Here is a 15,925-nt window from a genome sequence, read left to right as displayed (position 1 = left end):
TCATTGAGCAGATATTCCCTGAGCACCTACTGCATTGAGATCAGTCCTAGAATCACAAAGATGAGAAGACAAAGCTCCTGCCCTCAAGAAATTCAGGCTGATGGGAGAGTGGGTGTAGAAAACATTGTAGTTGATCGTGGTCATTTCTCTAGTGGAGAGACATAGAAAGTGCGAGGGGCATACGAGCCTCAGCTTCCTTGGAGTTGGAAAGGCAGGGGAGGGTTCCCAGAGGAAGCGAAGCCTGAGCTGAGGAATACGACTCAGAAGGAAAAAGGGAGGGCTTTCCAGGCAGAGGGCAACAGTTTTTGCAAGGGTGGGAAACCAAAGGCTTAATATTATGCTGAGGTCAATTTTCCCACATTAATCTATAAATTCAGCATAATTCAAAGCAAAAATCTTAACTGGGTTTTTCGTGAAATTATTCTGAAATGGGTAAGAATAGCAAAGAAAACAATGAAAAAGAATAATGGAGGCAGCAGGGAAACTTGCCCTGCCAGCAGTCAAAACAGTATAAAGATATATTAATTAAAGCCATGTGGTATTTATGTAAGAAGAGATAAGCAGAGCAATAGATACAATAAAAGTTCCAAAAGCATAGGCTGGGAACCGTGCAAGGGAACTAAAAATGGTTAGGTATAATTGCCAGTCCGGGGCTCATGCAGCTACATTTTCCCACCGTTATACATAAAACCTTTTAAGCCTAGAGAAATGATTGCTATGGATATGAACCAAATCAGTTATTTGCAAAGGAAGTGCTTGGAACATTATTATCTGCATGTATGTAAAAATCCTTCCTGAAGTCTAGCATGTTTGCCTGGAGATTTTGTGTTTCAAGGTTTTTGTTTAATTTTATTTTAACATGTAAAGACTAGTTAAGTGTGTGTTGATGTCATAGAAAAATTATACTGAAGTCAGTGTAGTTTGTATACATGTAGCCAAGTTGCCATGGCTTAAATGTTTATACTGGCAATGCATATGCATAGAAGGAAAGAAGTAATTCTTCATTTGGAGATCTATGGGAAACCTTCCTGAGCTTGTAACTACAGTTGTCTCCCTCTTTCCTGGGAATGCCTAACCTTGGAAAGGGTCCTCTTCCGCTCACCAGGCCGCTGTCATGAAGAGCAGCAGCCAGGTGGGGCGGCATGGGAATGGGGAGAGAGGAGGGAGTCAAAGAAAGTGGCTCCTTAACGTTAGAAATGCAGAGAAAAGGAGTCTGAATATAAGGAAATGGAACAGAGCAGAATTATGCATGGCTCGCCTCAAATATTTCAACGGTGGACATTAATTTGTCAAATATATTCATTTGTTGCTTTCGTGTCCCCTCTATTTTTCCATTATTCATTTCATTTGATTTGTTGTTTATTTTCTTGGTAGATATAGTACATAGAGATCTAAAACTGGAAAACATAATGGTTAAAAGCAGCTTTATTGATGCTAACAATGAAATGAACGTAAACATAAAGGTAAGATATTAGAAATGGTGGTAAATATTTGCCTATAAACAGTTTGATAGCAAAATGGCAAAGTACATCCTCTTTTTAGACACATTTTGGAAGCTTCGAGCAGCCAGAAAATAAGTGGTTGGTGTTAAAAAAATTAAAAATTCACAAAAGAGGCTGTAACTGACAAGAATAGTTTTTCAAGTTAAGTGGTACTATTGATGAATTTTTTTTAAGTACATATTCATTTGGATAGTTCTAAATCATTAGTTAATAGCAAGCAAACAGATGCTCTGAATTCTAATTAATTTCAAAATTATGCCTGGTAATTTGATGTAAATGTGTTACAGATTTAGCAAAAAACACACCTTGGCTCTGCCTCTGATACTAAATTAATGCTAAAGTCTGTATTTCTCACTGAAAATCTTCTTGGGTATTAATATTTATATCCTAAGCACAATTAATGTGCCAAGTGTTTATTCTTGAAGATTTTATTCAAATTAAGTATTACTTAATGTCAAATAAATGATAGGATACATTATTTATTGCTTAGCACTTTAATAGTGGCTGCTTTCAAAATATATGAATGTGTTAATTTAGGAATAAAATGTCTATGACTAACGCGCTCTGTTGCAGATGCTAAATCCCTGTAATAGAAATAAGTTTAACAGTATTGCTGTTTCACCTGAGTAAATGTTCTTGAATATTTCCATTGTAAACTCTGTGAGGGCAGGGATTATGTATATCTTATTCACTGCTGGTGCTGAGAGTAGTGCCTGAAACATAGTATGTGCTCAGTTAATATTTGATGAATGAGGGAATAAATGCTCTCCAAAGAACTGAATTGGATTGTGAAACCCTAGTTTATTTGATATCTGTATAGATTTTCTGTGGAGAAACGTATGTGTCATAGTACTCCAAGTGGTATAATTGTGAAAATTCTTGGGGAAATTGATTAATCTATTTCGAAGAATAGTGATATCATGTGTTGACAGGAACATTCTCTTGCTCCATAAGGCTCTGGAAACTTTCCATTCAGTGTCTGTGCACCAACAGCCTATCTTTGGTTATATGATCAATAAATGTGCCTGTTTTTCTGCTTTCAGCTCAAGGCTGTTCCAACTTGGGAGACAAGACCAAGGGCACATCCTGAATATTTAATAACCAAATGTTTAATGACCAGTTTAGAACTGAGCAGCAAGACTGCAGTTGCAGCAGTCGGCCTCCAGTGTATTAGTAGTTATACTGTATTTTTCCCTGTTAATTTGCTTCTTGTAGTTTTTAATAGTGTAGTCATTGTTTTAATTAGTAACTCTAGAAACACAAAGGAAATAATAAAGAAAAGATAGTATTTACCAGAGATAGTGTTTTTTAAATAATTACAAACGGGGAGTTTCTGTGAGAGCTGGAAAGGATAGTGATTTGCATTTATAACAGTGCTTTAAACAGAGAAGTAGCTGGAGTATCAGGAAAATAGCTAATAAACATAACAAGGCCAGAATGTATTTTACAGTGAAAGAACTTCTTAAAAATAACGTTTATTGGGGAAAAAAATTAAATGCCTTCTCTCAAGATGCCACTTCCTGTGTTGAACTGGTGAATTTAATTAGAAGGAATGAATAATAAACATCCTGAGTGTCTTCTCAAGATTTGAGAACCAAGCCTATCTTTATTAAGTTTCTTCTTCCCAGAGAGGGGGAGGTGGGCAGGGAAAGCAAGGTCCTTATTACTAGTACAAGTAAGGCCCCTCCATCCTCAAGGACCCTGAATTCCATGCAGTTACAAAATCCTGCCTTCAGAATGACAGAACGCTGGGACAGGAAGACAGGTGACTGAGTTTCTTCTTCTAGGTGACTGATTTTGGCTTAGCGGTGAGGAAGCATGGTGGGAGTGAAGCCATGCTGCAGACCACCTGTGGGACTCCTATGTACATGGGTAAGTTAGTAGACTTATAGAGCAAGTAATGGGGATTCAAACTTGAGCAATTTGATTTTGCCATCATGACTAAATGGCCCTGATTGGTCTTTTTCTTTTTCTTGGTCAAATAATTTCAGTCGTTTTAGCATTTTTCTCATAGTTTTTATCTTCCAAGATGGTAGTGTTTATTGTTTCTCTGGGCTCTTCTTACAGTTGTCTATTTGTCTTAAGTAATCATACCCTGAACTTAATTATTGTTTTTGTTAATTCATGCTAAAATCATGTGTTTTGATTCTTTCCATTTTTTGCTCAATTTCATTGCCATCAAATCGCTTTTCATAAAGAATACTGATTAAATATATTTGTAAAACAACGATTTTCCATTTTTCTAAATGTGATTTTGATAGCTTTACTAAAGTATAATGTAAATATAAAAAATGTACCATTTGGTGATTTTTCATACATCCACAGAGTTGTGCAGCCATCACCACAATCCAGTTTTAGAACAATTCTACCCCAAAACGTTGCCTCATGCCTAATCTCATGCCCATCCCAGCCCCAGGTAACCACTAATCTTTTTGCCTCTCTAGATTTGCCTTTTTTGAACATTCCCTATAAATGGAACTGTATAATATGTGGTCTTTTAGGTCTGGTTTCTTTCCCTTGGCCTCACGTGTTTGAGGTCTGTCCTTGTAGGGTGTGTCTGCAGGCTGTTCCTTTATGCTGCAGAACAATTGCCCATTGCTTGAATATGTGACAATTTGTCTATCCGTCTGTTAGCTGATTGACACGGAGGGTGTTTCCAGTTTGGGGCTATTATGAATAATACTGTTATGAACATTCATGTACAAGTTTTTTTATGGCTATATTGTTTTATTTTCTTTGTGTTGCTACCTAGGAGGGAAATTGCTAGGTCATATATTATTTATGTTTAAATTTTTAAGAAGCTGCCAAATGAGTTTCCAAAGGGGCTGTAACATTTTACCTTTCTACTAGCAATGCATGAAGGTTTTAATTTCTTCACATCCTTGCTGACATCGATTATTAACTATCTTTTAAAATTATAGGCATTGTAGTGGGTATAAAGTAGTATCCCATTGTGGTTTTAATTTGCATTACCTTAATGACCAGTGATGTTGAGCATCTTTTCATGTACTTATTAGTTATTTATGTCTTCTCTGGTGACATCTATTCAAATTTGTACCTATTGAGAGGATCGTATATTTTTTCTCTTTAAATTTATTCATGAAATAATTACATTAGTGGCTTCTTAAAATGTTGAACCATCCTTGTACTTTTGGATTTAACCCCACTTGGTTTAATATACTGCTGTTTCAGTTTGTCACTTTATTTAGGAGCTCTGAGTAGAGCGTGCTTTCTTTTGTGCTACCCTTGTCTTTTTTGACATTAGGGTTACGGTTGCCTCATTTAAAAACGAAAACATTTTCACTTTTTGTATGCTCATGAACCATTCAAGTAGTAGAAATGATCTATTTATTAGTTTGATGAAATGTCCTCTTACAATATTTTAGTCCTGGTACCCTTTGGAGGATGAAGTTCCTATTAATATTTTCCATTTATTCTAGGTTATTTAAGTTTTTCACATATTTTTGAATCATTTTTATGATTTATGTTTTTTAGAAAATTGTGTATTACATGGAGATTTTACATTTTATTGGCATAACTATGCAAATATATTCACTTAGAATTTTCAGATTCTCCTGTGTATTTGTGGTTATAACCCCCTATTGATTCCTAATGTTTTTAAAGAAGGTTGTATGATGTAATATGATAAGATGGCTTCTGACATCACCTGGCTAACTCAGGATTTCAGTTCTATCACTTACTATCTAATTAATCCTAGACAAACAACTGCTTTTGTTGCAATTTCTACATCTTATAATAGGGATATTATGTCACTCATTTATCAAAAAAATTTTGAGGATCTTCTTTGTGTCAGACACTGGTCTAGATATTGGGAATACAATGATGAACACACATAAAAATGTCATGTTGGCGCCCTGGCCGGTTTGGCTCAGTGATTAGAGCGTCGGCCTGCGGTCCAGAGAGACCCGGGTTCGGTTCCCGCTAAGGGCACGTACCTCGGTTGCAGTTTGTCCCCGGCCCTGGTTGGTCGTGCGGGTGGCAGCCACTCGATGTATCCCTTTCATGTCGATGTTTCTCTCTCTCTCTCTGTTCCTCTCTCCCTCCCACTCTACCTGAACAAAAAATGGAAAAATGCCCTCGGGCGAGGATAAAAAAAAAAAATGTCATGTTGGCAATAACATTAAACAAGATAAAGAAATAAAATAGCTGGTATATTAGAGAGACGTGCTAAGGGAGAACACTAAAACAGGGAAGGGGTGAGGATGTATTTAGGATGTAATAATAATATCAGGTTGACATGAGAATTAAATGAGAAAATATATGTAGAATGATTAGCATAGTACCTGGCACTTGGTGCTCAATTTTAGCTCTTGTACTAATAATCATTTTTTTCTTGATCAGATTTGTTGGTAGTTAGACCAGTTTATTGGGATTTCAAAGAACCAGCTCAAGTCTAATGTTATTTGGTTTGCGTTTTCATTAATTTCTGCTTTTATCTTTCTGGATTCCTTTTTCCTACTTTCCTTTGGTTTATTTTTAAACTTTCTAAGCTAAATGCTTATTTATCAGTCTTCTTAGTTTCTAATAAATGCATTTAGGGGTATATATTTTCCTCTGAGTACTTCTTTGACCATTTCTTTTGCTCTAGTCTAGACAATGTTCGAATTATATAGACTATTTCTTAATAGTCTATAACTTTAATTTTAGTCTTCTTTAATTCAAGAATTATTTAGAAGTGCTTTTAGAATTTTGTAGGTGGTTATGTGTTTGCTGCTTGTGTGAATGTGCTTTAGTTTTCCTAGCCTTTTGGTTTTTCTGTCTATTTTTCCTCATTGTAATAGGCAATTGTGACTTAAAGCTTTACCAACTTCTAGGAATTTTCTGTAGGATTGAACACATGACTGTTTCTGTAAATGTTGCTTACGTATTTAGAAGTAAGTCTATTCCTGGTTTGTTGAGCATGAACATTTCTCTTGTGTTTGTGTTTATAAAATCAAATGTGATACCTTTTTGATTAAACATTCCATATTAAGTTAATTTTGCTTACTGCTTTTCTTGATTTCTAAGAGAGAAAGTTAAAGTCACCAATTAAGATAGGGCTTTGAAGAATTCTTTTTGTACTTTTAGATTCATAGAAAAATCTACTTTACTGAAGTATAATCAACATACAATAAAATGTACAAATATTAAGTGTAAAGTTCGATGAGTTTTGAGAAATACATAATCTTGTATAATCACCACCCCAATGAAGATACTGAACTCTCACTCCAGAAAGTCCTTTGTGTCCCCCTCAGTCAGCCCCCCTCCAGACCCCAGCAACTACTAATGATTTCTATCACCATAGCTTAGTTTTGCTTGTCTAGAACTTTATATAAATTGAATCATACAGTAAACCAATACAGTAAATACTGTATTGAATCATACAGTAAATACAGTAAATATTCTCTTTTCTTCTGTTCCATGTAATGATTTTTAGACACATTAGTAGTTTATTCTTTTTTTTTTTTTGCTGAGGAATATACCGAGTTCATTATTTTTTGCCTACTTGATGGTGCATAAAGTTTCGAAATTGTTTTATCTTATTTGGGAAAAGGCTACTTTAAATTCTGTTCATATCCTCCTGTTGGCAAAAGACATCTGGTCGGTAGTTATATGGGGAAAATATATCCAAGCACCCTGAGTTTTATGCCTGCTTATTAGTTGTCTACACTGATAACAAGTGCGAGAACAAGAGAGAAGACAGATGGTTTTAGAGCTTTGCTGACTTTCTAAATGACTCCTTGGCACAGTTACTCTGGCCCTGCCTCCCGGTGAGAGTTGTGATGACAGTGCAGTAGAAGTGCCCCTGATAATTAAGGTGACTCTGAACTAGTGCGGACCAGGAATTGGGCCCCTGCTGTGTGTGTGTTGTACCTGTATGGAGATTCTTCATGGAATCTCATCCCAGAATGTGCCCTTGTCATAGACATGTGGCCGTGGAGCATCTTGAATGTTAATGATTCCATATTTAAAGAGTTTAAGCAGAGTTAAAGAATACAAGTAATTGCTTAACGGAAAATATTAATTCATTAACTTTCAATGATTTGGAGATGAATTATTCCATTTGTTAATTATCTATAGTAGAGCCATTTCTTATTCTTCTGTTTACTTTTTAAACTTATTTTTGTTGTATTTTTAGCCCCTTTAATACTAGGAAGAGGAAATGAAATTCCATTTGTTTTTAGTAGTTATAAAAGGTGTGTGTGTGTGTGTGTGTGTGTGTGTGTGTGTGTGTGAGGGAGAGTGAAACTTTTCTAAAATTAAAAACACCTTTGTGCCCTGGCCAGTTTGGTTCAGCGGTTAGAGCGTCGGCCTGCAGTCCAGAGAGACCAGGTTTGGTTCCCACTAAGGGCATGTACTTCAGTTGCAGTTTGTCCCCGGCCCTGGTTGGTCGTGCAGGTGGCAGCCACTTGATGTGTCCCTTTCACGTCGATCTTTCTCTCTTTCTCTCTCTTTCTTCCTCTCTCTCCCTTCCACTCTATCTGAACAAAAAATGGAAAAAAACTGTCCTCTGGTGAGGATAAAAAAAAAAAAAAGAAAAACACCTTTGTAACTTTAGTCAAGTCACTCAATATATCTGAGCTTAGTTTCTGCTTTGACAAAGTGAGTCAAATGCCTACATACCCATCTCACGAGATACTTTAACATAATTTATACAAAAGTACATTATAAATGTTATAGTTCTATTGAAATATATCCATATGTTTTATTTTTATATTTATAACTGTTCTGTTCTTCTTCTTTTTTTTTAAAGAAGGATATTTGATTCCTTATTGCAGAGGTACAATAGCTATATTCCTGAAATATCGTATGTGACTTTCTTAAAAACCAGTCATTATATAAAAAAAAATCTAATCATTAAAAAATGTGTTACCTTAAAGTTAAAAAAAAAGTTCTACTTTGAAAGATGTTTGGCTATAAAGGCACCCTATTGTAAACACATAAAGTACGAAGCAGAGTTGGGGAGTCAGGACTCCTGTGACTCATGGCTTTTTGATCCTCCCTTTGTCTCAGTTTTCTCTTAGTAAACATGGAAAGTAGTTCGTATGCTGTCGTAGGACTGCTGTGATTGTATTGTTATTTTGCTAACGTGATTTATAACCCTTTATCTTAGTTTTTCTGTGAATCCAGATTTCCACAAATTGGGCTTGCTTTAAATTATATATCCTTAAGGCATGTATTTAATTCTATTTTTGGAAAAGAGCTGAAATATCACTGTCTTCTACTGTAACTACACAGTCTTTACAAAATCATTCCTTAACGATTGCAAAGGAATGAAGAGTAGTCATACACCTAGTTATCCAGTTCGTCCTGTTAGAAGCTAAACGGTAGGAGTGAGGGTACAGCGACATCAGTTGTTGAGGCCTGTACATTATTCAGTTAACATCTGCTTTGGTTCTCTTTTTCCCTGTGGGGAACAAATTAAAACACATCAGCACATGTTTCATGCTTTGTGTTGAAGCATTTAAAAGTCATTTATTGTACTATTAATATTATTTTATTTCTGCTTGTTTGGCAGCCCCTGAAGTCATCAATGCCCATGACTATAGCCAGCAGTGTGACATTTGGAGCATAGGTGTCATCATGTACATTGTGTAAGTAGCCTGCTAAATGTACAGTTTAAAATGAAGGAATAGTTTCTAACAGTAGAATCATATGGATTTAAAATAAAAAGTAAACTATAGCTTTTGAAAAGCGACTGAAAAAACAATTGGGAAATCACTCTGAAAGTTCTGTTAGTAGTTGTCAGGTAGGTACATACATCAGGTATTTTTTTTTTAATTAATTTATTTTTTTATTAATTTTTGTTACAAATGTTTCTCATTTTCCCCCCACTAATTTCCACCCCCTCCCTCCCTGCCCTGTCCCCAGTTTGTTGTCCATGTCCACTGTTCATGCATACATGCATATAAGTTCTGTGGTTTATCTCTCTCCCACCACCCCCTCTTCTGGGGATTATCAGTCTGTACCCCACTTCCACATCTCTGGGACTACCCCATTTCTCAGACTGTTATGTTCATTATATTCCACAAATAAGTGAGCTCATATGATACTTGTCTTTCTCTGTTTGGCTTGTGTCACTTAGGATGATACTTTCCAGGTCCCTCCATGTAGTCTCAAAGGAGAAGAGATCTTTCTTTCTTACAGCTGCGTAGTACTCCATTGTGTATATGTACCACTGCTTTTTTATCCATTCATCTACTGATGGACATTTGGGCTATTTCCAGATCTTAGCTATTGTAAATAGTGCTGCTACAAACATGGGGGTACATATATTCTTTCTGATTGGTGTTTCAGGCTTCTTAGGGTATATTTCTAGAAGTGGGATCACTGAGTCAAATGGAAGTTCCATTTTTAATTTTTTGAGGTAACACCATATTGTTTTCCATAGTGGCTGCACCAGTCTGCATTCCCACCAGCAGTGCACTAGAGTCCCCCTTTCTTCACACCCTCGCCAACACTTGTTGTTATCATCAGGTATTTTTTTAATACTCTACATTTATAACTTCCAGCTTTGCTTTTTACTGGTCTACATATGCAACAATGCACTGTATGATCTGAGCAAAGGGAAAAATTTGCCTTAAAACTTTCCTGATCTTTTGCTACAAACCAAGCTTCTTTGTACTTTCTCAAGAGATTCACTTAGAGCCCATCAGGTCGAGGAGCTCCTGGGACCTGGCACTAGACAAGTGGGCACTAACCAGACGGAGACTCAGCCCAGGATCTCTGTGTCGGGGCCTCTGAATCTTGGCTCATGCAGTTCCTTCTCCCTAATTGTTCTTTTTCTTCTCTACTAACCTCTCTCCTGGATGTGTCCTGGCCAAACATTAGTGCCTTGTATTTCCCTAACTCTTACTCTACCTCAGGAGAGTTACTGCATTCAGTATGTATACTTTCCCAGAGGTTTAAAGCAGTTGTTCTCAACCTTCCTAATGCCGCGACCCTTTAACACAGTTCCTCATGTTGTCTGTGGGCGTGTCTGCATGTGGGCGGACCCGCCTGGAGACAATAGAGGAGGGGCGTCTTGGTTCCTAAGACCATCGGAAATATGTGTTTTTTGATGGTCTTAGGTGACCCCTGTGAAAGGGTCGTTTCACCCCCAAAGGGTTGAGAATTGCTTTAAGGCGACAAACAAAAATGCATGCAAAGCAGTAACAGCAAAAGAGGAAAAACAAAATCATAAAATAAGAATATTGAACCAGGAAGGTTTGCACCTGTGTAACTTTGATAGAATTAATTGTGTCCTTCTCTGTGTTCTCATAGCACTTTTAAACACTAGATTATAATATTGTAATATAATTATTGTATTATGTGTATTGTATCTATTTTCCTTGCTCTAAATTCCATGAAGGACAGACATCTTATTCATCTTTGCATTCCTGGTATCTGGTACAATAGTAGGCTTGTGCTCAATATATGTTGGTTAAATTGAATTAAAGTGAATTTTCTAAGAGATGTTTTGAAAAGTTAGTGGCCATTGTTCTGCCTCTTGGTGAATATGAACATTTTTATGTTGATGCAACATTAGTTTTATGGTCATAGTGAGGATTTCACTGTGTACTACCTCTTCCAGGTCATTTCTAAATATTGACATCAGCACAGTCACATTTCCATAGTTGTGTGACATGGAATGTACAGACAGTGGAAATGGGATGATATGATTATAGCTGTAAGTGAGATGGTCAACATGCATTAACCACTTAAACTGCTTAGAGCATAAATGTATTCACCAAGTTTCGATCATTGTTTTGTGTTAGTTAGAATCATGTTGTAAAAATTCTGAGCCTTAGTCCTTAATTAAAAATATAACTATTTTTGCCCTGGCCACTTTGGCTCAGCAGTTAGAGCCTCGGCCTGTGGATACAATTTTTGTTGTTGTTAATCCTCACCCAAGGATATTTTTCCATTGATATTTTAGAGGAAGTAAAAGGGAGGGGAAGGAGAGAGGGAGAGAAACATCAATGTGAGAGAGACACAACAATTGGTTGCCTCCTGCACAACCCTGATGGGGGCTAGGGGTCAAACCTGCAACCCAGGTACGTGCCCTTGACCAGAATTGAACCCAAGACCCTTCAGTCTAAGACCCAACTCTCTAACCACTGAGCAAAACTGCCCAGGGCCACACACACACACACACACACACACACACACACGTATGTGTATATATATGTATGTATATGTATATATGTGTATATATATTCATTTTAACTTAATGTTTTATACTCTCAAGACTTTCTAGACAACACAAGTCAAATATATGTGTAATCTAATATTACGCAATTCATGTGGTTGCTGCCTTCTTGGTTCCAATTTGGTGTTAAGGAAAGTGGTAGTGTGTTAATATGTTAAATTTTTCTCTTTCTTAAAGATGTTTTAATTTTTCTGCTTCCGAGCATGGCTGCATATCATCACAAATGACATCTTTTTTCTTTACAATGGACTCTTACTTAGCTAATCGGTGCCTATTCATTAATCTCCCTGAGCCCGGTGGTCTTATAGATAATTTCCTTCACCAAGGGCACAAATGTATTACCTTCTGGGGGTGGGGTGGGTTATTTTCTTGTTTATCAGTAAACACTTAATTGAACAATGATAACATACTTCCTCAAGGTGAAATTAACATAAATACTCTTTATGTGTATATCCTCTGCTGCTCTGATTCCTGTGAATGCAACAGAAAATAATAGGAAAGCTTTAAGAGGCATTTTTCATGTCTTGGATTTCCTTTTCTGGATGTGCAGAAAATTGCTATCATAAAATTTCACATGCTGCTGATTGACCAACCATTAGATACATTCTTGTATAAGTAAAATTGCAAAGGACAGAAAAAAGTGGAATTTTAAAAATGCAGCCCTTAAGCTACAGTTGCATGCTAGCCTGGCAATGAGGGAGCAGCTAAGAAACTGGTAAATGTGCGTGTCGCTGGTTATTAACAGACGCAGTGAGCTGGGTTTTTGCTGGCCTATACTTGTTAGAATAGATAGTAATTTGCCCATAAGACCATCTTTCTGGCTTTTTAAAAATTGCATTTTAAAAGTAAATAATAGTGAGGAAGTAAGATCAGAAAGGGGATTGTCAGAATGAGCTGGAGAAGTAAAAAGTATTAAAATTAGAGTTTATGGAGCACTTTGGTAAATACCTATCTATCTGTTAACAGGAACCTGTTGGTAAATGAAAAGCTATATTGTCCAGCCCAGTTTGATAAATTACTAGGATGAAAACAACTATTCCCCCCCTAGGAAAATCATCGTCGTCATTTTCATGCAAAATATTTATCCACTTTAGATTTATTCAGAAAATGTTCATGGAAAAGAACTTAAAAAAATATATAGCTAAAAAGGTTCGTAGAAATGTAACTGCTAAGTGGCTTTGGAGATCATTACACCTAAGTACATAATAGACCAGCGTTTGGGAAGTATAATGGAATTGTGTCATTTTATTCTTTCAGCAATAAAGTGGGAAAAATACAGTCTTGAGAGTTGAAGATTAGACATAACAGAGTTGCCTCTGTGATGAGTCCAGGTCCAACTTCTGTGTGGGTGTCATTGGGAAAATCTGGTAGTTGTTCACAGGGTTGCTCTCAGAAGCCAGGGTAGACAAAAATGAGGATGGCTAATACTTGTTGAGAATGCACTGTGAAGAACTGAACTCAACTTCTAAGCATGTTTTTGTGGTGTTGGACTGTATTATCTACTGAAGCACAGGCTCGCCTTGCTCTTCATGAAGTATAGTACAGGTTTCCTTTTAAAAGATTCTAATGACACATAGTTTCTATGTTCTAGATGTGCAGACAAGCTCATGTTTACTTTATACATGGTTTTACTGATGTTGGTCATTATGTATACTCAGCATCCACTCTTTCAGACTGAAGGGTCAAATCATCATCATCTGACTTGTCTCATCCAGACCTTCTTTTTGTATACTATTTTTGAAGAGTTGTGGTCATTTTAATTTTTTTTTTTTTTTTTTTTTTTTTAGCTTTGACTCAGAGCCTATAGATTTTCCCAGGGTTGTTATTGGTTTATTCTTACTAACATTTGCATAGTATTTTACCATGGTCATTTAGACTCTGATAATTCTCATTAAACTCTGATAACTTAGTATATTTTTCCATAAATTTAGTTTGGCTTATGCACCTTAGCCATTACATTACCCTTGCTCACAATAAAGGATATGTCTTCTATTATCTGCAACTATTACTGTGTACAAACCTTCCTTTATTTTAACCTGCTTAAGCTCAGTGTTTCCCTACCTGGAAGAGCTTTGGATCATTTGCAGAGCTGGATGTTTCAGTGTGTATGAGAGCCTAGCACTGATCTCACAAAACCCCTTTGCTTCCATTTCTACATCCGGAGAGGTACCCACCCCTTCCTGTGTGTATGTTACATGCCATTGAGTTGGATCCAACTCTTACAGATTCTATGAATGAGTGACGTCCATAATGTCCTGTCCTCAAGAGCCCCGCTAAGCTCCTATAGGTTCATGCCTATGGCTCCTTTTACAGAGTCAATCTATTTTATATTTGGTTTTCCTCTTTTTCTGCTGTCTTCAGTTTTTCCAAGCATTGTTATCTTTTCCAGAGAACCCTGTCTTCTCTCAATGTGTCCCAAGTAGGACAGCTTCACTTTGTCATTTTTGCCTTCAGCAATGATCAGGCTTAATTTGCTCTAGGACACACTTGCTTATCTTTCTGGCAATCCAGAGGATCCGTAGAGGTCTTGTCTAACATGTTTCAAAGGAATCATTTTTTTCTTGTCAGCCTTCTTCACTGTCCAGCTTTCGCATCCATGCACAGTAATTGGGAATAGGAGGGTATGGATGAGCTCAGCCTTGGTCTCTAATGATACATCTGTGCTCTTGACGATCCTTCCTAATTCTTACATTTCTGCCCTTTCAAGTCTCAGTCTTCTCTTGATTTCTTGGCTGCAGTCTCTATTTTTAAAATATTTTATTAAGTTCTAAAATTTTTTATTGAATTAATTGGGATGATATTGGTTAATAAAATTATATATATGGGTTTCAAGGGTGGTCTCCATTTGAACGGATGCCTGAACCAAGGTAAGCAAAGTCTTTAACCGTTTCAGTGTCTTCATTTCTATCCTTCTTCCTTCCTTTACTTAAATATGAAGCACCACTGCTTCCAAGTCCTGTGGAAACTTAATTTCAGTAGCCTTATTTTGATTTAAAGAATTTAAAGATCACGATTGCCTTTGCTGTAGATTATGTGGAGAACCACCCTTCATGGCAAGCTCAGAAGAGAAGCTTTTTGAGTTAATAAGAAAGGGAGAGCTGCGCTTCGACGGCCCCGTTTGGGACTCCATAAGTGACTGTGGTAACAGACTTGTTCTTTACTGAAGTCAATGTATGTAATATAACAAAGTTTTCTAGTAACTCAGATACTTTCAATCTCTGGTGTGTCATTAAATTTACTTGTAGAAATAACACTATTTGCTTGTGGGAATAGTGATATCTTCACTGTGATTGTTATAGTCAAAACTTCCAACCAAAATAGCAAATACATAGTAAAAATTGAGGAGGAAATTTGATGATTACCTAGTTAATTTTTACTAGAATATAAACTAGGTAATCCAGGCAGTAAAACCTCACTGTGGGCTTTAAACTTTATTTCTTAGTTATTTATACTGATAATATTTGCTTTATAATGGGCATCTTTCCTTCATGTCCTACAGACCTAATTCTAAATAAGTTGGGAATTGTATGTTATTAATTGTAGTTAAGATAAATAAAATATTCAGGATTTTTCTCTATTTGCAGCTAAAAGTGTTTTGAAACAACTTATGAAAGTAGATCCTGCTCACAGAATCACGGCTAAGGAACTGCTAGATAACCAGTGGTTAACGGTAAGTTCCAGTAGTACTTCTTTTCTTTTTTTTTGGACATTCTACCATTGCTTATTTCTTTTCATTTGGCCTTACATATAGTTTTTCTAAAAAACAGTCAATTTGCCTTATGTTCTGACAAGTTGAAAAATTATTGAGTCTTGATACATTTCTGAAATGGGTATTTTCAAACTGTTAAAACTATTACCACAGCCCTGGCCTATTTGGCTCAGCAGTTAGAGTGTCGGCCCAAGGACCAAAGGGTCATGGGTTTGAATGCTGGTCAAGGGCACATACCTGGGTTGTAACTTTGATCCCCGACCCCGGATGTGTCTCTCTCATATCGATGTTTCTTTCTCTCTTTCCCCTCCTTCTTCCCTTCCTCTCTATGAGTGAGGATTAACAAAAAAACATCAACAGACTATTACCATAGTTGTTTATATTTGTTTACAGAGGTTTAAATGGACTTTGCTTTATGCCATGAAGTATCAAGTCCAGTAGAATAGAGCTGAGAAATCTCCATTATTAAACCTGTGGGATATGGAAGAGTCTAATGATGTGAAGTATTGGAACCATCCATTT

General features: G+C 36.5%; 1 protein-coding gene across 2 annotated transcripts in view; it reads left to right on the top strand.

Moving 5' to 3' along the window:
* Positions 1-15,925, top strand: part of STK33 (serine/threonine kinase 33) — a 65,966-nt gene that overhangs the window by 19,475 nt on the left and 30,566 nt on the right. For both annotated transcript variants that reach the window (XM_036259383.1, XM_036259382.1), the window contains exons 6-10: positions 1,375-1,463; positions 3,290-3,374; positions 9,022-9,097; positions 14,723-14,835; positions 15,279-15,364. In XM_036259383.1, coding sequence (XP_036115276.1) covers positions 1,375-1,463; positions 3,290-3,374; positions 9,022-9,097; positions 14,723-14,835; positions 15,279-15,364 — 449 coding nt within the window. The remainder of the gene's footprint in view (positions 1-1,374; positions 1,464-3,289; positions 3,375-9,021; positions 9,098-14,722; positions 14,836-15,278; positions 15,365-15,925) is intronic.

Source organism: Molossus molossus, unplaced genomic scaffold (assembly GCF_014108415.1).
Source record: "Molossus molossus isolate mMolMol1 unplaced genomic scaffold, mMolMol1.p scaffold_m16_p_13, whole genome shotgun sequence".
In the NCBI taxonomy this organism is placed as follows: Eukaryota; Metazoa; Chordata; class Mammalia; order Chiroptera; family Molossidae; genus Molossus; species Molossus molossus.
The sequence above is the reverse complement of the archived record's forward strand: the minus strand, read 5'-3'. Positions and strand labels throughout refer to the sequence as shown.